The 22179-nt window shown below is 37.5% G+C and overlaps 2 protein-coding genes across 4 annotated transcripts in view; one reads left to right on the forward strand and one right to left on the reverse strand.

Annotated features, from left to right (window-relative positions):
* The window catches only part of LOC129767384 (D-glucuronyl C5-epimerase B), a 29627-nt gene extending 19783 nt beyond the window's left edge, over positions 1 to 9844 (forward strand). For all 3 annotated transcript variants that reach the window (XM_055768245.1, XM_055768243.1, XM_055768244.1), the window contains one exon: positions 1408 to 9844. In XM_055768245.1, coding sequence (XP_055624220.1) covers positions 1408 to 1559 — 152 coding nt within the window. In that variant the 3' untranslated portion in view covers positions 1560 to 9844. The remainder of the gene's footprint in view (positions 1 to 1407) is intronic.
* Positions 9845 to 20774: 10930 nt separating this feature from the next.
* On the reverse strand, positions 20775 to 21849 carry LOC129770655 (carbonic anhydrase 1-like). The gene has a single exon (XM_055773609.1). The coding sequence runs from the start codon at positions 21847 to 21849 to the stop codon at positions 20863 to 20865; it is 987 nt and encodes a 328-aa protein (XP_055629584.1). The 3' UTR covers positions 20775 to 20862.
* Positions 21850 to 22179: the final 330 nt, after the last annotated feature.

Below are 22179 nucleotides of genomic sequence, written 5' to 3' on the forward strand. Positions count from 1 at the left end.
GCCATCTTCGATTTTGACATTATCTCATCTCGGGTGCTCAAATGTAGTTTCTTGAGTCGTTCGAATACGAAAAAGTCGCAGGGAGCCAAATCAGGTGAATTCGGTGGTTGCTGAATGGCGTTCGTTTCGTTTTTAGCTCATTTTGTATTTTTCGAAATAAATCCTACAATATTTCGTGTGAACGTCAGTGATTGGTTGTATTTTTCAGGGAGAAATTTCAAGCATACCTTCTCGATGAATTTGGATAAATTTGCTAGTGTGTGATCTGCTATTCAACCTTTATCAGTGTTACTTCGTGAGAATAAACCATTAATTATAATGAAAATTTCCACGTGCTTTATTCCTCCAGTGCTAACAAAAAGCTATTCCAATTGACACAATGTTGTTTGTTTGTTGAGTAATATAGTTAAATAACTGTATCATTTGGACCACTGTAGTCTGTACCTATTAAGACTGTGATATAAGATTAAACATAGTAATTCATTTTCTCGTTGAAAAAATCGCGAAAATCACATACTTTTTATGGTATTCATAGTGTACTACCCCCTTGAATGGTTTCAGAAGCCTAACGCACTGTTCCGAAAAGTCCCACTGTTGTGTCATCAAATTAGCGTGTGTGTAGCTGTCTATGCTAGATTTGATGAAGTAAGTGTACTCTCTCTCTCTCTCTCTCTCTCTCTCTCTCTCTCTCAGTTTATCATCCCTGAAGACAGATTGGTTATCTTCACTTTTCGTATCCTTACTCTTACGATTTTTTTCAATATATGCACAAAAATTTCATCATTGTAATAGAAAATCTTATCGCGAAAAAAAAACTGTTCCTTGCAGAAAACATGATATTCTAATAATGGATATTCATTCTAAACGAAAATTTTATTGGTCATTGATTGATGTGTATATGTATTCCTCAAAAAATGTGTATATGTATCCCTCAAACCTAACATGCCGGGGGTTCGGGTTCGATTCCCGTTCTGGTCGGGGAAATTTTTCTTCCAAGAAATTTCCTCTGACTTGCACTGTGGTCACGCGTATTCTAGAGCTTGCCACTCAGAATCAATTCAAGGCGTGTTATTTGGCATAGAAATCTCAACTAAGTACTAATAAAAATGACGCAAGTAATACTACGTTGAGACGGCGGAGTTCCTCTAGGAACGTTAGTGCCATATAAGAAGAAGAAGAAGAAGATATGTATCCCTAAAATGTATTCCTTTAACTCATGTACAAATGCAGTTTCTCCAATTTTCGAATTCACAAATAAAGACCCGAATATCCGGCTGTCGAATATTCGGCCATACAGTCTCAAAGCTTGCCGGATATCCGGCCAAACTACTATCCGTTTCATCGCTAATCAACATATTCTGACTCTCTACTCATTTACGAATTTTCATACTTCCTTATCTTGTACAGGGATTGCGCCCAATCTAGCGCGCTGGGATTACCACGCGACGCACGTGAATCAGCTGTTGCTACTGGCCACGATCGATCCGGACCCCATAATCGCCCAAACTGCCGAAAGGTGGAAAAATTACATGCTTGGTAAGCGAGCGCAGCACAATTAGTGTTTAACGTTAAAGTGAACCGAAACAATGGCTCTTCCTCTTCCTCCTAATGCCTTAACATGTAAGTACACAATGATGAGATGGAAATAACAAGAAAAAAAAGTAGTCAAATGCAAAAAGTACAATGCATTGTAGTCTTTGATATTAAGGGAAAAAATCACAAACACTTAGATCGACACAGGACACAGGTTTTGTAGGAAATCTATCACTTTATAACATTGGAGAGGTCACTTCTTCCTTGGTGCCCCGTTAGGAAACGACGGTTGTTCGAATAGATGCAGGAAACACGTACACATCTTCTCATGAAGGACCACCACACGAATGGAACACTCACTAAACTCAAACAATTGTTGCGCTCTTGTATCGATAAAGTTAATAAAAAGGAAACTTTGCGTGGAAGCAAACAAACGACGCATAATTGTCTAACACATTGGTTAGTAGAATAGGTAGTGTAGAATGATGTAGGGTATTAGAATAGAAACAAACTGAAAATGATAGTGATTGTGATCGTTAACGAGAAGTGCGCGCATTTTTGTTCCGAGGCCAGAGAATTGTGTAAATAAAAGGAACTAGTTGTTGCTCGGGTCGGATTTGGGAAAGTTGAATGTTTTCGAAGTTCGTTGTTGATACGAGGAAAGGCAACCATTTTCAGTACCGGATGAAACACATCACAAAGATTGATTTCTTGCCGTCTATTAGCTTTTGTTGAAATGTTTTTTTTTATATTGTAGGATGAATTTGCCTTGCAATTTTTATGAGTGTACATTTGTTTATTAAGTAATTAGGTAGTGTATAATATTGTTGAGCGATATATTATTTATTATCTAGATTAGTGTTGTACATTTTTCCATAACAATTATGATTTCTTAGAAAAGACTCCTTTGTTTAATTTTCAATGCTAAGCGATGCCTGGATAATTCAATACGAGAACAATACATATTGTCTAATTATTACAAGAATACACCGAAATATAAATATTAATTATTAGAAGAGCTTCTCAAGCAAGCGAACAATCCCAAAAAAAATAGACGCATGTAGCAGTTTCAAAGGAATTTGTTACGAGCTGGTAAATGCTTAGGATAATAGTAAGTGCTCAAATGGATAGGCGTGGTAAAGTTCATATGGACTATTAATTGAAACGAGTATTCATTCCCTCATACTGGATCTTTTTTATTGTTTCATACGCACACGAAATCAACCATTCCAATGAGTACTTTTTTTTTGTTATTTTTCCTGTTGACGAATCTCGCGCCAACTCGACCAGATGTTGGCATGACCCGCTCAGAACCTAAAGAAACTTTCTGGGCGTGAAGACCTTACCTAATAAAGTACCTTGGCATACTTAGTTTTCCGAAAATTTACCTATACTAACATATATCATTTTTTTTACTAGAAACTGGTAAGTCCTACAAAAAAGTGATCTATGGAAGAGTTTTAGGAAAATAATTGAATTTTCAGAAATAAAAATTCTGAAAAAATATTTTTTGAAATCCTACACTGAAAAAAAAATGTTTTAAAAATTAAAAGTCGATTTTCTCAAAATGGTCATCTCAGATTTTGATGAAATGGTAGATAAATATGTGCCCTACAACTCTTCCATACATCACAACTTGTGCACATTTAAGGCAAAAAAGTTTTTCTTACAAATACTCTTTCAATATTTTATTGAAATTAAGTTTATTTCTTCTTCCAGTGCAGAAAGCCAACCCAAAATAAAAAAAAAATCTCTGTATATATTATGAACTTTTTTTCATATTTTGAATTAATATTTATGAACATGCGGTTAGAGGAGACGAAACAAATGATGCTTGATGCATTTTTATGTGTATTGTATGATGATTCGACGCGCCAGGATACTGCAATTCTGCGATGTCGTGAGCAGTGCCAACAATTCATGGTCGACATGCACGCAAAGGTAGAGAGTAAACGACTGCGATTCCTACGACACAATAAACAGGAGCGGCGCGATGAAGAATACATTTACTTGCGAGACGCTATCATGAGCAATACCGACACAGCCTTTGCTATCGCCAGATAGGAACGCAATACACATGACATCACAACACGATGTTTGAACGGGAAGTGAAGTATCGGTAGAATGGCAAACGCGAGGATTATCTCATACACACATTTTTAGTTTGGTTAGTGGAAAAGACGGGTGGGTAATGTCGGGGACATAACCGGAAAGACGCAGGACTACACCAAGGGGTGTCCATTGTTCAAATATCATGGAGCACAGATCCCAGAATTACCAACTTTTCATGCACAAAATTACAGAAAAAAATCATAGGATAGAATAAAACCCCAGCACACAAATTTTGTTTTTTTTTGTATTGGCACCCTAAAACACTCAAACGCGATGCAAATGGTTTATTGTTCAACCGGCAACTAACACACACTTGATGGCAAGCATATCGTAATAGGAATTTACCGTCTGGTATCGTGATATAATTTGGATTTGCATTCCTCATAAATAACTGTGTTCTACTAGTCAATCCCTTTCACTTGATACCCATATTGATGGGGTTTAGAGAAAATATGTAATCCGCCATTTTGTAGTGTCCGCCATCTTGGATTTTCAAAATCATGAAATACGCAGTTTTATAATGACTGCAGCGATAAAGGTGTGTTCCAAATTTCAGATCAATCGGTCAACAGAAAGGGGGTACAAATATGTCACAGCTAAATAAAACCTTTTGAAAACTCAAGCATTCGTGCGCGATTAGCCTCTCCTTCGCCCGGCGCGACGCTTCCACCCCTTTTAACACACTTCGATAGGCTCTCCTGCTCCATATCCCATAGAAACTTCTGTCTCGCCCTCTTGCGGTATCGCACCGCATAAATCGCCTGCAAATGCATCGATAACTCTTATGCTGAAAACCAATCTCAAGATAGCGTCCTTCCTGCTAGGCGACCGATGATAGAATGTGGCCAAGCAGGTAAGGTAAGGTATTGTATTATAGAGACTTTAAACTTTTTCAGTTCATTCGTCTCTAGTCTTGAGAAAGGCCGTTGGAAAAGTTTACTCTACTCCAGCACCACTCCTCCACCCTCTTGCCTTGGGAAAGGCACTCGATCCCTCGCCGTCCAGCTCGTCCAGTAACGATGTTGTCCAGTCGGTGTCCACGCAACGAAACACCACCATCGCTGTCTTTATATAGCCATATAGTTACCGTTGTAGCGACCGCCTATATTTATTTATTATTTCTTTTTCGTCCCCCACCTTCACTTTGTCCATACGTTTTTCCCGTATCCGTAGTTGCTTGTAATGAATAGCTGTTTGCTGCGGGAGCGCAGACAAAATGTATGGGAAAGTAGGGATTTCTTTCTTCCAATTTTTCATCAATTTGAACTTTATATGAGTTGAAAACCCGTAATGTGTAGCATGCAAACAATTGCTGAGGATATTTCCTATCAATGTGTGTATTTGGAACCAAAATCCATTCATTAGTTGTGGAGGTATTTAACGTTCAAAAACCAAACACTTTTTCTCACGGAAATATTGAAATGATCCCCTATATTGAACGGTTAGACGTAGGCCTACGTCAAAAAATGGGCGGGTTATATCTATGATATAACCGCAAGGCTGACGTGGGACTACCTCAGCTTAGCAATTATTTTTTTGTATTGATTTAATTTTTGATTGAATGAATCAATTTCCGAATTCAATTGAATTCAATATATTTGCTTTGTAAGTAAAAAGATTGTATAATGCCATGTGAGGTCAATTCATGCATTTGGATAGATTATGTTCTTCGTTACAAGTAAATTTAATGACAGTCCTTTTACGTTTGGTATGATGACATCTTGGTTTTGAAATCTGTGTTAGCATTCAGTCGGAACAAAAATGCCCCCGATTTGCATATATTTACAATTCCGAGTTCCCCAGACACCTTCGCTTAAAAATCTATAATAGGTAAACACATTTCAGTCGGAATAAAAATGCCCCGAATCGCATGTATTTGCAATGCCAATTTTCCCACGCTCCTTGGATTTAAAGTCTGTGTTAAAGAAACACATTTCAATCGGAAGAAAAATACAGCCGACCTGCATGAATTTGTAATGCCAATTTCCCCAGACACCTTGGTTCTGAAGTTTGTGTTGGGGAAACACATTTCAGTCGGAACAAAAATGCCCCCGACTTGGATGTATTTGCAATACCAATTTCCCCACGCTCCATGGATTTGAAGTCTGTGTTAGGGAAACACATTTCAGTCGGAATAAAAATACTTTCATGACCTTCATGTATTCGTAAAGCGGATTCCCCCAGGCACATTGATTTTGAAGTCCGTGTTAGGGAAACACAGCTTGGTTGGAACAAAAATACCCCCTACTTGCATGTATATTTGCTAAGCGGATTCCCAGAGGTACATTGATTTTGAAGTATGTGTTCGGGAAACCGTGAATTGGGCCAATCAAAACTAGGCAGTTAGGGCGTTTAGATAACGCTTGACATTTCACGGTTATTCAATTGTTTATCTAATGAAAAATAACATTTTGTTCATTGCGATAGGAGCATAGAAATATTCCGTATCAATTGATGCCACCATCTTTCCGAACCAGTCATAAATGTTCGAGTTAAAAGCATTTGGAATCTTTCATTTTTTCCTTCATGTTCTGTGTTTAGGTTTTCATTTCACAACCCCCCCCCCCATATACTCCGGTTAGACGTAGTCCCACGTCAAAAATACGCTCGATGAAATCGATAATGTATTTTTTTCGACTCCTGATCCTACTACAGATGAATTACTCACTCTATTCTGAAATCCGAGATCGAGTCAGAATTACTCGAATATGACAACCTTGCCATGTGTTTATACCAAAAATCATAAATCACTGCGAGTGGAGAAAAATTTTGAACGAAAATTGTATCTGATAATGATTTTAAATTATGGACAAAGCTTTGACTGAGATGCAAGAAAATTTATAGAAAAATAGTTAAGTCAGGGTCATGTCTTCTAAGTACAGTATGTTACATCTAATTTGACATCTAGCTAATTGGACAGACCTGTAATGCAACACGTTTAATTGAACATTTTTGTAAACATAGAGTTCGGAACCTAAATTATTGCCCCACATTGAAAGTCGCCACCAGACGTCAATACTGTACCACTGTCATAGCGATTGTCCAATTACCATGTATATATGTTAACTTATATTCTAAGAGATACAATCATCATATATTTCCAATTTTTTCTTTTCATCTAACATTTTGAATTTGAAAACTTTTAGCTGCTATTTTCATCTACAGGAATAATGCAATGAAATTTTTGTGTTCCCGATATTGTTTTCGTATGATTGAATGGTTCCTCACTTGCCTTTTCTGTATGCTGTTCTTTGGATACGTAACAGGAATTCAACTCCGTGATACATTTGTCATTTTGTTTAACTGCCCAATCATAAAGATCTAGTGCTGTTTGGATTGTGTTTCCGTAATTTTGGGCAAGACTTGCTCTCTTTGCCATTCGTTTTAGTGTCCCTCCTATTGTATCACAGGGTCCTTTCCCGAGGGAGGTGGCAAAGAAATGCCATTCTGATTCGAGTCCGTAAACTTTTTTGAAATTACACAGGCTGGCGAAATTCTTTTTGTTTTTGTAGTGTGCTGCCAAAGGAGCGGACATGAGAGTCATTTTAGTAAAATCGATTATTTTTCTGACAAATTCTATCAACTTTTCTATAAACAACTGCACAGCCACAGTGTAGTGTGTTAAAACTTCTAAAATAATTATGATGCTTACGTTTTATAGTTTACCATATTTTTGTAGTATATTTCAAATGGCTGAATAGTTGCTTGCGAGTTATTCCAGTGATAACCCTGTGCCGCATTTTGAATTATGAATGGATAATTCTCTGAAAAATCACAATTTCTTGCGTCAAAGATTCTTTTTTTATTTCGCAAAAAAGCAGACTGCTGTTCGTAAATAACGTCATGCTCTATGAGTTTGTCTACTTTATCAGCGAAATACGGCACAAATTCATCGATTAGTTTTAAAATCGTTCGTTGAAATCAGCCATTTGATGAAAAACGATTTCTTCTTTTCCGCTGTCCTTTAATAGAAGAGTTGTTTCTTCATGAATTGATGACTTAGAAACACAATCCAACCAACACTAGAGCTTTATGATTGAGCAGTTAAACAAAATGACAAATGTATGTAAAGGCAAGTGAACTTGAGGATCTATTCAATCACGCGTAAACAATATCGGGAACACAAAAATTTATTCCTGTAGATGAAAGTAAAATCGCAGCTAAATGATTTTCAAATTCAGTAGATGACCCCAAAATCTTCAAAATGTTAGATTAAAAGGAAAAATATGATGATTGTATCTCTTAGAATATAAGTTAACATTTACATGTTATAAGATCAATGAATAAAAATGAATTTAATGTAGAAAAAAAGGCATAAGTTTTATTACATTTGATTTGAACTAGAGACCTCTGAAACACTCATTCAACATTTTTATTATTATTGTTTATTTTTTATTTTGGGTTGGCTGTCTGCACTAAAAAAAGAAATAAACCTAATTTCAATAAAATATTGAATAAGTTTTTGTTAGAAAAACCTTTTTGCCTTAAATATGCACAAGCTGCGATGTATGTAGTTGTAAGCCAAATATTTATATCTACCATTCCATCAAAATCTGAGATGACCATTTTAAGAAAATCGACTTTTAGTTTTTGAAATCGATTTTTTTCAGTGTAGAATTTCAAAAAATATTTTTTTTTGTATTTTTTTCTGAAAATTCAATTATTTCCCTAAAACTCTTCCATAGATCTCTTTTTTGTAGGACTTACCATTTTCGAGCAAAAAAAAAATATAAAAAATGATGAAGAATATGTTAGTCTAGATAAATTTTCGGAAAACTAAGTATGCCAGGTTGCTTAATCAGGTAAGTTCTTCATGCCCAGAATGTTCCTTTGAGTTCTGAGAGGGTCATGCCAACATCTGGTCGAGTTGGTGCGAAATCCGGCTATAACATAAACTCCGCGCAAGCTAACTACTAACTAACTAACTTTCTAGGAAGCATATTACTTGTAACACAACCAATTAACATACTGAGCTAAAAGCTGTTGGACTTAATTAGAATGAGTATAACTTTAGAGTGTCAGAATTTGTGTGTTCTACTTGCACAGCCTATCTATACTTGGGTTACGTCTCAAAATTTTACAAAACTCTCGATAAGAAATAATAACTACGAAAGACTGTTAACAACTACGAATTAGGTTTTGTAATCAAGGGCTTGAACGAACATGTTTAAATGAAAAAAAAGAAACCCACAACCTTGATTTTCGATTTCAGTTAAACTGATTTTGAACTATCAATACGTATCATTATATTCTAATACGGATGTTACGTTATAGTGCGTTTTAAAAAGACAATAAAAGTTTTGGAAGAAAAAGTTGTAGAGATAAACACTTTAGAAAAAAAAAGACACCAACAATGTCGAGTTATACTTTTTTATATCACGAATAAAGTAAGCAAAACAAACAAACTGTAGTTTCACACGTTTCCGCATTCGATAACTCCAAACCAGACTAGTTGAAAATGAACAGCGTAAATGATGCTTTACTCGAAAGTGCGCGAGAGTGGTTAGGTTAAATTTGCGGCGTCGCGATGCGATTCGAAGCTACCTATACCTTAAAAATGAAAAAAAATCATAAAAAAAGGCAAACAGCGAACTCATACAAACACAATTAACACAAATATTTAATCAATAACTGTACAAAAATACACTTGAGAAAATAAAAAAAACGTGAACAAGTAGATAAATGTGATTGAACAGACAATTTTAAATTTTTGTATCGCAACACCAGGCCAGAGATGCGACTGAGTGACTCAAATCAATTAATGACAACTCTATCCGATCGTAATATCAATACCAACAATTGCACGCAAACCAAACCAGTTCCTCAAAAAAAAAGTGTGTTTTTTCAAGTGAAATTTAGCCGGCCTCAACCACACGAATGATAACTGCAACTGTTTCACTCAAAATGATGCCAGTTGCCGTTTTTGAATAAACCACGCAAACTCACTACGAGTATCAGAATACATTTTTTTAACAATCTTGTAACTAGTAGGGAACACACACCACAAAAACAAAAACAAAAAAACATGCAAATGCAGCACTTAATTGTACCACAAGAGCGAAAAAAACATGATGATGCTTCAGATGTGAGCAAACCACAGTAAAATCAATGTTCAAACCACTACCAAAACCGAACCGCATGTCAATACAAGAAATGAAACCAACCATGAGAAAATAAAATTATGATAAAAAAACTAAAACAGCAGGGATTCATCATCCGAAATGTACTGTTTCGTATTTTTATTTATTTATTTACAATGATGCTACATCCCTTGAAGAGATTAGAACCGATTCACCGAACCGAACCGAATTGTTCCGCCGATGCACTCAATTCATAGCTACAGTTCACCAAGTTCACTGGCTGCACCAATTCTTGCCAACTCATGCTCCATCTAATTCAACCACCTTACTCGCTGGGCTCCTCCAAGTGCTTGCGATTCCTCCTCAAGCATCCACCATGCTTCGTGCCCATAGAGAACAACCGGTCGAATTAGGAATTAGTGCATGGTACACTTCGTACGGGCCGGAATTCGTTGTATCTTAAGGATTTTGCGGATCCTCTAGACTTCCATTGACTATGCGTCTTTCACGGCTGTTGTTGTCAGTTGTTATCAACGAGCCATGGTAGATAAATTCCTCTATCACCTCGAGCTCGTCGCCATCGATCACAATATAACTACCATAAAGAATTCTGTCGCGATCAGTCCCTCTTACTAGTATGTATTTAGTCTAAAAATCGACGAAGATGTGATGCGTAGGAACCTGATACTCGCGGCACTCTTGGAAGATCTGGCTCAGTGGAACAATCTGGTCCGTCGTCGAGCAACCGGGCATGAATCCGGCCTGATAACTTCCCACAAATCTTAACCTTACCAGCTGCTTTGGGGTTCATTAGCTGGTTAATGACCTCCTTAACTTCACCCGGCAAACTTCGTCCCGTCCAAAATTTTCGTTATCACATCCACGTTTTCTTACCAAGCGCACTTTGATGGGTTCAATCGCAGAACTGTTCATTGATTGATCTTCTGATCGACCTTTTAAAATTACCTTATACTACGAAATTCCTAGTACTTCTACCAAAACTCATCATTATAATATCAGATTATTTTCAGACACAATTCTCGTTCAAGAATTTCCAACCACTTGCAAATAACATGTTTCTCCGTTACATGGAATAAATGTTTGATACAGAAAATATTATAGAGCGAAGACAGCCCCAAATCGGACAATTCCTTTCTCGAGTTTAGCTCTTATCAACACACTCGGCTATCCATTTTTTATTTATATAGATAGAAGACGATATGGGAGTGCGTTTTATCACATGCTCCTCCTTGCTCTTAGAGAGGGGGTAGGTGAGTCGAGCCACCATAAAAACATGTATTGCTCCCTAAAACCTCCACATGCCAAATTTGGTTTTGTTTGCGTGATTAATTCTCGAGTAATGTAGAAAATTGTGTTTCATTTGTATGGTATCTCCCCTTAGAGAGGGGGGGAGGAGTGTTTTACCTCCATAGAAACATTGATTACACCATAAAACCATCAAAACCAAGCTTTGTATCAAGAGAATTTAATTCAATGCTAGCATTATAAAACTTTGACAAGGAACCCAGTATATTTTTAAACGATTTTATTTAGCTTCACCCGTTTGTATGTACGTTTGGACAGTGTTGAGCAGGGGACAGCGCATCGAGAAATATGTGCGCGTTTGTGCTGAGATCGTATTTTGAATGGCCGAAAAATAGTTCACTCTGCCCTAGTGATTTCGAAACTAATATAGTTTCATTGATATCATTTTTTATTATTCTCATAAATTCTTTAATTCTTCAATTCTTTTTTTTTATTTTTTAAAATCATTAGTTTTTTAATCTTTCAATTCATTAATTCATAACTCTCTTCCAATCCATCCCACCGTCGCAATCGAAGTTCTATAAAGAATACACTCAATGGTTTACGGAATTATTCGCAGGTCCTAGATCTACAAGAGCTTGATAAGTAGATCACATTTATTTATTGAAGAAATGCAAATCCAAAATGACCACAACTACAAAACGGTGAAACGGTGAATATTTTTTTTTTCAATACCCTATATTGATAGGTATCAAATGAAAGTGCTATTAGATTATGAAAAATCCAAATCCAAGATGGCCGCAGTCCCCAAATAATCAATAACTTTATTGAAGGGTTTCATTCCGCTTGACCTGTTTGTAAGTATATTTGAATGTCTGTGGGGTAGGTACCATGCATTTTTGTAATCCCCTCAATGTCGGTATTAAATGAAATTATTTGACTAATAGAATACAGTACATCATAGAAAACGTTAAACGGTTTCTTTGTGATTAAACATAATAATAATACAAATACTGTACTAAAAGCTAGAAAATAATTAGGCAAGTAGCAGTGAGCAGTTATCATACCCCTTCCTTCATTAATTAAGGAGATTGATGGAACTAAAATAAAATCGTGGGACACGTGGAATTTCCATTCTTTTTCATCATGTACTAATTATTTGTATTATTATTATGTTTAATCACAAAGAAACCGTTTAACTTAAAAAGTTTTTTTCAGGCTAAATTGAGTGTTTGTCAGGATATCAGGGAACGTACCAAAAAGCCTGGGAAATCCTGAAAAATTAGGAAGGATGACATCTCTGGATATATCGGTATTGGAGGCTGTGTGTGGAAGAAGGTGCTACGTATGGCCATGTTCTTGGAGGCAGCGAAGTCGATAAGTCTTAGGCCACGTTCGTTGGTTCGCGAAAGGGTGCTGAACCTATCAACTCCTCTGAACTCCTCCTCTTGGCCGACCTGAGCATTCAAATCACCGATGACGACTTTGATGTCGTGTTTTGGGCAGCGATCATATTCACGCACGCTGCAAGCTGCACATAGAATTCTTCTTTATCGTCATTGGTGCTAGTATACCTACGATCGCACCATCGAACCTTTCCAGCACACCTTCTGCAGCGCTACCATGTTAAAATTGCGGGCTCCCAATATTTCCGAAAGAATTCGGGTCCTCGCAAGAAAGTTGTGAGACTATCAGTTCATGTTCCGAGTTTCCAATCTGTGTAGGGATAGTAGTTACTGAACAAGAAGCTAAGGACCGCGGATGGGGTCTTTTTTATGCCTGCAGGTATGCGTAGTACCGATGGTACGCTTAGTCCAGTCGTTTACCAACGTCGTTTTGTGATGGTAAACGTTATTATGATCTGAGTGCTGACTGCTCACTAGTTAGAGCGAGATTGTGTAATGGAAATCGCCGATGACTTCTTTCATACCAAACAAGTAGCAAACAAGCGAAGATTAAGTTGCAATATTTCCCTTCTCCACAGTGTCCGTAGAACGAACACACAATCATCAAAATCGTAGCAAAAACAGGTATTAATATTGGAACTATTTCATAAAAATCGGAAATGTTTTCTGATTTGGCACACAATTAAAAGTCCCTACCATTATCGAATATTTGTAATACACAAAATAGTTAAACCATCAAATGCCATTCGGTAATGGATAAAAATAACAATAATGCGTATGTTGCAGAAATACACAAGCACTCTCCACTGAATGGCATGGAAACCGACGGGTTGTATAATTTCATTGAGTTCTACCTTGAATTTGAACTGCACCACGATTTCATTCACAACACGACACTATCAATGTTAACTGCTCACTAACTATCTACTCACTGCTTTCACGCTCTAGCCGTGTGACAATAAGTTACCATCGGGCGGAGCTAATATTGCAATAATTCCTCTCTCCACAGTGTCTGTTTTCATGCAGTGTTTGTTTTTTGCATCCACATTTCGAGCGACCGACGGTACGGATAGGTAAGCACATAAGGGGCTGTCCACATACCACGTGGACAGAAAAATCATGTTTTTGATCACCCCCCTCCCCCACCGTGGACAAACGTATACTTTTCCTATACCCCTCCCTCTGTTGTCCACGTGGACATTACAATAAATTACATTTTTTTCTAAAAAGATCAAAATAAAATTGAACTTCACTTAAATTTCATTTTGGGATTGCTTCTATTTTCTATTTTATAGTTTTATGGATAAAAATGTTAGTTTAATTAATAATAACGGTTTGTTTTAACACTTTACCGACCGGCCGTCGATTATTCGACTTTTGCTCCACAGCGCTTACCGACCGGTTGTCGATTAATCGACTTTCGATCTTTCTGTTAGATTTTTTTAGGTTAGACTGACAAGTAGCAAGCAGCAAGCATTTCGTATTCAAGAATATAATTTTGGAACCTTTCGAATGCAACTCTGGCGTAAGAATTATGCCAAGTTCCTCTGAAAGCGTAATAGATATTGTGAATTTATTCTTTGGAAGTGACCAATGAATGCGGCTGAATGGACGGTGAAAAGGGCATAGTATGTTCGAACCGCTACTGGTCGGTAAAGTGTTAAGAAAGATCTTTTTTCAATAAACAAAACAATTAAAAACATTGAAAAAATTGGTGGCAATATAGTTGCCACCTGCCCGTCTAGCGGTAAACACTTGATGGTAAAAATGTTTTTCTTATATTTGAATTTTTGATGTTAGTTTCAACAAAAACAATTAATAAAAATCAAGATGAGATTAAACCAGGTCCTTAACAGTTCATATGTATTGAAAACTTCAACAAATAGACTGTTTTTCAATGACTTTTCGGGAAATTTGCTCTTGCTGCTCTAAATTGGGAGTTGTTAACACTAAATGACTACAAAATGAATAGTTTTTAATTTGTTCGCGCCCAAAAAAATCAGACACGTTACTAGATATCAGAACTAATTACCACAGTTAGGCTAGAAGTAATAATTTATTGTTAAAGAGAAAAAAATAAAATCGTTGATGGCAATATAGTTACCACTACCTGTAAAAGGGTTCAGGGAAAAAAAAACCAAAGCATCACTCTTATAGACACACAATTATTCGAGTATACTGGGTCATTTAAAAAGTATTCGCGTTTCTCTGTTTTATTTCTGAATAATTATTTCGAAGTAAGACTACGTCTAACCGGAAGATTAGGGGGTAAAATGATAATCTAGGCACTGAAAAAATTAAAGATTTCGGGCGCTTATAACTCGATCATTTCTAAATAGATCAAAATTTGCAGGGTCTTATCTATTTCGTGGATGCATCAAAGCTTCCCAACTAATCGCCCTATTTTTTGGCGCGTCATCAGAGATTTATGTCACACTTTTCTGTTGATCGATTTTGGTGGTTTCTTCCATAATCGCATCGTGAAAACTATCCAGTTGTGAACCGCACAACACTGAATTAACCTTTTGGCTATGTAACTCCTCATGATCGAAGATTCGCTTCCAGTTCCACCATAAACACAGCGTCCCTTTTTTGGAGTCAAGGCTTTGATGATATTTGTAGTGGTTTGTCTTGCTTATCCCATGAACTTTTGCGAACGATATCGTATTTTTCCAAGTTCTATCACCCGTGATTATATGCTCCAGAAATGGGTTGATTTAGTTGTGCTTCGCTGATAAAAAATAGTCAATCAACTTCCTTTAGAATAATCCATGCGGCTTCCAAACATCTAGTTTCTCTGCGTGGCCTCTTTTTCAAACTATTGAGTGTCTAATTCTTATTCCTAGTTTACACAGTGTGTGGTATTGTTGAATCGATCCTTCCGCAACATCTAAGCCCAACCTCCCAAAACATGTTTGGTTTCTCGTAAAAAACTGGGCAAGGTTATTTGTTATGCTATGAGTGCTATGAGTCGAAATTATTGCGCTCAAGAAAAGTGGCCCGAACAATTGATAACCGGAAGGTGCAATATCTGGTGAGAACGACGGGTGAAATTGCACACCTTAGGGAAACATAACATATTCGGCCGGGCTGTCAAAATGAATGAAATTTGACATTGTCCGGTGGAATACGACGTCTATCATATTGACTAGTTCTGTTAGTTTGTTCTGGATCGCTGACTTTAATTTCGTTTAGTTATAAACAGTACTTGTTAGAATTTATCGAAGCTTTGTAGAAGCACATAAAGTAGAATTTTTAATCTCACCAGACACAAGATGCAATAGTATGGAACCGATATATTGTAGCGTTCTACGTAACCAAGCTTCACCATGTAATTCGTTGTTCATTTTCCTTTGGTTCATCACCTTTGGAGTTCTCCAAATACAGATACAACAACAAACCCTAAACTATGTCGTGCATTTTTCAAATTACAAGATTCTAAAATTCTTTGATGGTGTCTTCGTCCTGGCGGAATGTAAATAAGTTCATCATTCTCAGTTCATGTGAGTTACTCTCAGAATACGCTTTTCAGCGAAACATCCAATGATATGAAAAAATATGATCTTATATGGAGTACACGTAAGGAGCGGAAAGATTGAAATTCGATGAAAATGCAGAGCAGATTTCATTTATTTTTGATTATAGTATTTTCAGAAATATTTATTTTATGTGTCCACGTGGACATTATCTAAACCCCCTCCTCCCTCACCGTGGACAAGCGTGGACATTTTCGTACCCCCTACCCCCCCCCTAAAGCGGTCCACGTGGTATGTGGACAGCCCCTAATGAGCAGTTAAAATTTTTTTCGAATTTTCATCAATTAAAATCAGTTACAGACGAGATGACTGTAATGTATAGCATTTTAAACTCATCATTAGAGACGAATGAACTGCAAAGTTTAAAGTCTCTTTCAAACAAAGAACAAAACGAACGAAACTTATCATGGAGAATTTTCGAAGAATTTTTTTGGTATCCAAATAGTAAAAATTTATTCGCATTCGTAAACATCTACATATTTTCTACAATATAAGGAGAAACATTTGCTATTTTCACCGTTAACACATGCTATGATCTCAATTTCAAACAGTCGTCTTCGAGATGAGAAGCGGTACTTCGTACATCGCAATTCATGCATTCATACATTCGTTATTATTTGAAGTGGTAACAAACGCTTATCTACCGTATGTGTGATGTATGTATGCGTGTTTGGGTTTTTTCGCATAGACATGAGCTGTCATTATTCATATCAAAATAGGCTGCGAATCAATGGAGCCGGTTTCCTCAGTTTGAAAGTTGCACCCTGACAAAGCGGAAGCGTATTCATGATTTGTCCCACTCGTGGATTTCAGTCGCCGCGGGAGTGTTCCGGGGTCTTGGACCGAGAACAGAAAGCGAAGGTGGACACAGGTCGTCCGAGGTCAGCTCGGACTCCGAGAGTTACGCTGCACACCAAAGGAATATTTGGACGAATCCAGTAGGTCCAATGAAGAAAATGGTGAAGGAACACAGAATCAGCGACTTTACGGCTCGGAAGTACTTATAGGAAGTTTGCGGGGGAGATAAACCCGATGTTAATTCCAGAAGGCGACAAAGAAAACACGGAGGTTTACATTGCGACCTTAACTTGATGATGATGATGACCCACCCCATACCCCTAGAAAGGTTTGAACTGGCCGATTTATCTTATAGATAATATTTATATTTAACCAAATTAAGATTTCAGTATTATAAAACAAAACAGCGAACTGACTCTGTTGCAGGCATGAATTTCTATTAATCGAACATCATAAATAGGCAAAAACTTTAAAAGAAAAACAATGGTCCTATCCTTATCGACATTATCATAATGATACTCCCAACTTCAGACCCAAAGTTTTTTTAAGGCATGTCAAGAAAATTTCCAACCCGGGAAGATCCTTGACAGATTGGGAATCGAACCCAATATCTAAAAGTGTCTACTTAGAACATGATAGAGATCTGCCACATTCAGAAATACTCGATATAACCATCTTATAAAAAGATAGTTTACGACAATTCTGAATGAGCTATCCTCATTCCTGTTTCCAGTTTCCAGTTAGGAATATGGAATATGTTTTCCGTGTGTCAGAGAGCAGTACGGCCCCAAGCCAGATGTTGTATTTCAACATTTGATGATGGAACTCCATACCACACCTCGAACTACACTCAGAAGTAGTTGCAGGAATATTTGTCGATCTGAGCGAAGAATATGTGGCCGCCGTCCAGTTCCGATCTTAATCTGCTGGATTAGTCAGTATGGCGCCTCATGAAGGCCAAGGCCTGTTCTAAACATCACCCGAGGAACAGCAGGCTTGAGACAAAAATTGATCTCTTATACTCTTATTTTAACGTTTGTGACACCCCTCGGACATGAGCTAATATTTTGCATAAGGTATATTATTGTGCAAATCAACATTTCGTAGCAAGTTCCGAATGAAAAACCGAGATAACTATTTTTATTGGCACCCTAAACCATACAATTCGTTTCGCATGCCGAAAAAGAGTCCCAGAGTGTCGATTTTTGACAAAAATTTTTTTTTTTTGAGATGACACTAGATCTCGACGTTTCATGCCATTTTAAGACATTTGGCATCAAAAAAAAAATTTCGAACCCCCGATTTCGTTTACTCCTCCCTTGGGTGATTTTTCGATTTTCAAAAAACCAGAGATCGAAATGCTCGCCTATTTGAGACGAAAAACATCCATTTTCACCCACAGAGAAACATAGCTGAAAATATAGGAGGCGAGAGAATATTATACGCTCACTTCGATTCTCGCTGAGAAACGCAGAGCCGATTTTTATTTTTCAGTGAGTTATAGCTGATTTACACATTGACCAGTAATTGGCGCCAGTTACTTGAACGTCAACGGCACGCCATATTTAGATCACCAGTTGACTGGTGCTGTGCGTTCATACACATTTTCAGCAACTGGACACCTTGGCTGTCACTTTATCCTCGATGACGAATGACAGTGTCGACGTCTGGTGGCGATAACCATTTTGGGAGGCAAATTAATCTTTATCGGTTTTGTAGGCCCGGAGGCAGTTTTAAATTGTCAAAATTTGAATTAAAAATTTCATTTCTTGTTAATTTACTAATTAAAACACGTCGTACTGAACCTTCATCAGCTGTTTTTATTTATTAATTAAATATATATTATTATTATTATTAAAATTTATAAATTTCCTGATATTTCCATGATTTCATTGTCTATTATCATTTTCGCTTCACAAATCGAACACATGAAGCACAATGCCGTCAACACGAATGAAGATTCTTCCATGTATACGTTGAGGGAATTGAATTTGATTTTGATTATCCGGAAATGTATATTTTTTCAGTTTTGTTTGTTTTGTTCTGTACGGTAAGAACACAGATTTTTCTCATAAAGCACCGACAGGAACAGTATTTAAACGGTTTTATTTAGCTTACCCTGTAATTTGTAGGTTTGTATGTTTGTACGTTTATATATTTGCAACATGTTTGTCTGTAGCGCTTTACCACATGAATAGAAATTTGAGCCCCTTCCTGTTGACCGATTGATCTGAAATTTGGAACACACCTTTATCTCTGTAGTCATTATAAAACTGGGTATTTCATTATTTTTAAACTCCAAGATGGCTGCCGCTACAAAATGGTTGATTACATATTTTCCCAAACTCCTTCAATATGGGTATTAAATGAAAGGGCTTGGCTAGTAGAACACACTTATTCATGAGGAATGCAAATCCAAAATGCCATTTTCTAGCGGCGGCCAAATCAAATTTTCCATCAACATGGAATACGCAGTTTTATAATGACAGTAGAATTAAAGGTATGTTTCGATGTTTGTTGGGATTTTTCATGATCTACTGTGTTCTATCAGTCGAGCACCTTCATTTGATACCCATATTGATGGGCTTTGAAAAAACATGGCGCCATTTTTTGATGGCGGTCATTTTGGATTTACATTTTTCATAATTTTCCATAAATTTCTGAAAATATGTAATCCGCCATTTTGTAGTGGCCGCCATTTTAGATTTGTATTTTTCATAAATAACTGTATTCTACTATTAAAAGGGTTTTGAGAAAATATGTGAACGACCGTTTTGTGGTGGCGGCCATTTGGGATTTGCATTTCTCTTGAATAACTGTGTTCTACTAGTCAAGCCCTTTCATTTGATACCCATATTGATAGGGTTTTGAGAAAATATGTGATCCGCCATTTTGTAGCAGCCGCCATCTTGGATTTTTTAAATAATGAAATACCCAGTTTTATAATGACTGCAGAGATAAAAATGTGTTCCAAATTTCATACCAATCGGTCAACAGGAAGAGATAAATTTCTTTTAATGCGGTAAAGCGCTACAAACAAACATGTTACAAACATACAAACATACAAATTACAGAGCAAGCCAAATAACACCGTTTAATAATTGTCTTCACCATAGCCGAAAAAGATTTTTCACCTTCCAGTACAAATAAATATGTGGCAACACTGAAACTACCTGGCATTTCGATTTCACACAAATGTCTAATATGACGCACTGTTTGGAAGCAATTGTCATTTATCTATTGGCGCCAGTATCTAGAAAATTTTCTATTCGCTGGCGTGGCCAATTACTTGTGCGATACTTGCGCAAGTAACTGGAGCCGGGTGTTTACATGGCTCTAATAACTAGACTCTAGTGATTGGATTCTTCTACTAGCGCGTTGACTGGCACCGTCTAAATCAGCCTTTATGATTGCCGAAAAATGGTCTCGTTTTCAGTGACTCCTTGATGCCGATAATGGTTTTTCACTTCTTCAGTACAGCTGAAAACATGCGGCAATACTGGGTTTCATCGTGAAGTGAACATGAGATGGATTAATATTTGTACAATTCACATGCTGTCCAAATGCAGATCGTTTGGACGAAAAAGCATTCTCGTTGAACTTCCGAGATAGAGATTTTCGACATCTCTTTCTCTCTGAAAAATAATTTTCGGTGAAAAAGAAGAGACGAAAATATCAACGATACATAGTTCATCGAAAACTAGATTGATTGAATGAATATTTATCGCGCAGCCGAGCGAGAATTTCGATCTCTGCAGAAAACTCTAACTTTGACCGCTTTGCACCACCCTCCCTTAAGTCCGATTGAGCTGATATTTGGCATAGGGTGTTTTTTCGAGGTGGTGAACATTTTCTATGGGGTAACTTTTTGAAACTCAAGATGACCATTTTCATTGGCACCCTAGTGGATACAGCCCAAGCTACTAGAGCTCGTGCTGAATTTCAAGGAAACAGCTTTGTGATCATTTGTCACAGCGCCCAAAATAGTCGCAGACATCTCTTCTATCGCTAGATCCTTCACGAAGTGAAAGACGACGACAAAATTTCAAAATTCATTATGCTTTATTTTAATAATTTAATTTCATTAATTAGTTTTCGAATGAAGTTTATAGCGCGCACATAGGCCAAATTCTAACCATCAAGTTGCAAATTTCTTTCTCTCATCTCCCGATGTATGACTTCGATCAATTCTTTGCATCCACCGGGGGCACCAATGTCGATATCCATCCTGTCAACCACCCAGCGATCGTTTATATACTTGGAGTGCGGCAAAACGGACAACGTCGAGTTGGTGTAATGGGTCAGTGGATTCACGTGGAACAAATGTCTTCCCTCCTGGCTGGCGACCTGTTTCGGTTCCCGTCGAATCACCCGCATCTGCTGGTCAAGTAGGCACCGAAACTGTGTCAGCTGATGGAAATCCATGCACTCCTGAGTGCGGGAAATCATCCACAGCACCGGATGGCTGCTGTCCACCGTTTTCGTTGAACCCCAATAGGTGAAGTACTCACTGGAGAATGTGTGGAACAGATTGAGGATCGGGAAAGGGGTTATTTTGATTACCGCATCCGGGAAAGTGATCTGCTTCAAGTTCGAGATTACCGGCGCGATGTATTTGTTTGGGTCGGACTTCAGATTGTAGAAGTAAACGATGACTAGTATTCCACCAACATGCTTCACGGCTTCCTTCCGATCCTTGAATTTGGTGCTGAAGTGGACCACGTGCATTTCCAGTGGCAGCGACGCCCCATCGATGGTATGCTCACTCCCATCGACAGCCGAGTTTCCCCAGTGGAAATGTATCTGCGAGAACAAATAGGTTCCCTCTAAAGGGCCCCCTCGAATGGATGGATGCTCCCCTTCAGCCCACCTGGCTCTTATAATGACAGTTTCTCCGGTGTTGATCAGTTTAAATTTCAAAGAGGTTTTCTCATAATTATCCCACGAGAGAGCTGGTAATTCAATGCGTTCGGCGTTGTTAATGTTGATGTCGATTGGGGATGGCAAGGCAGCTTCCTCGCATCCCAGGGCCACGATTATATTGGAAGGTGCTTCATTTAGTTCGGAACTATTGACTTCTGACAGTGTGTCAGCAGCATAATGGTTGTCTTGGGCCATCACAGATAAGTTCAATTTTTTGACTTTTTCTTCATAGATTACCATGATCGAATGAAAAATGTTTGTGGGGCGACTGTGGAATGCTTCTCTATCGCCTTTTTCTTAGCGATTTTTTTCGCTATTATTCATCATGTTTTCGAAGTGAAATTTTTTCAACTTTCACCAATAATTTTAAGTGCAAGCATCAATCGTGTAGTTCACATTTTACTCAAGAGGTTTCTCCTGAGCTGAGAGCTACAGTGACTCAAACTCGAAATCGTACCCCACAACGAAGATCTTTTTTCACTACTTCTGAGAGTCGAAAACAAGTTATTTTGATTTGTGTGGATG

This window comes from Toxorhynchites rutilus, chromosome 2, assembly GCF_029784135.1.
Source record: "Toxorhynchites rutilus septentrionalis strain SRP chromosome 2, ASM2978413v1, whole genome shotgun sequence".
Taxonomy (NCBI): Eukaryota; Metazoa; Arthropoda; class Insecta; order Diptera; family Culicidae; genus Toxorhynchites; species Toxorhynchites rutilus.

Coding starts and splice junctions, on each gene's coding strand:
- LOC129770655 (XM_055773609.1), bottom strand. CDS start 21,849: ATGGCCCAAGACAACCATTATGCTGCTGACACACTGTCAGAAGTCAAT.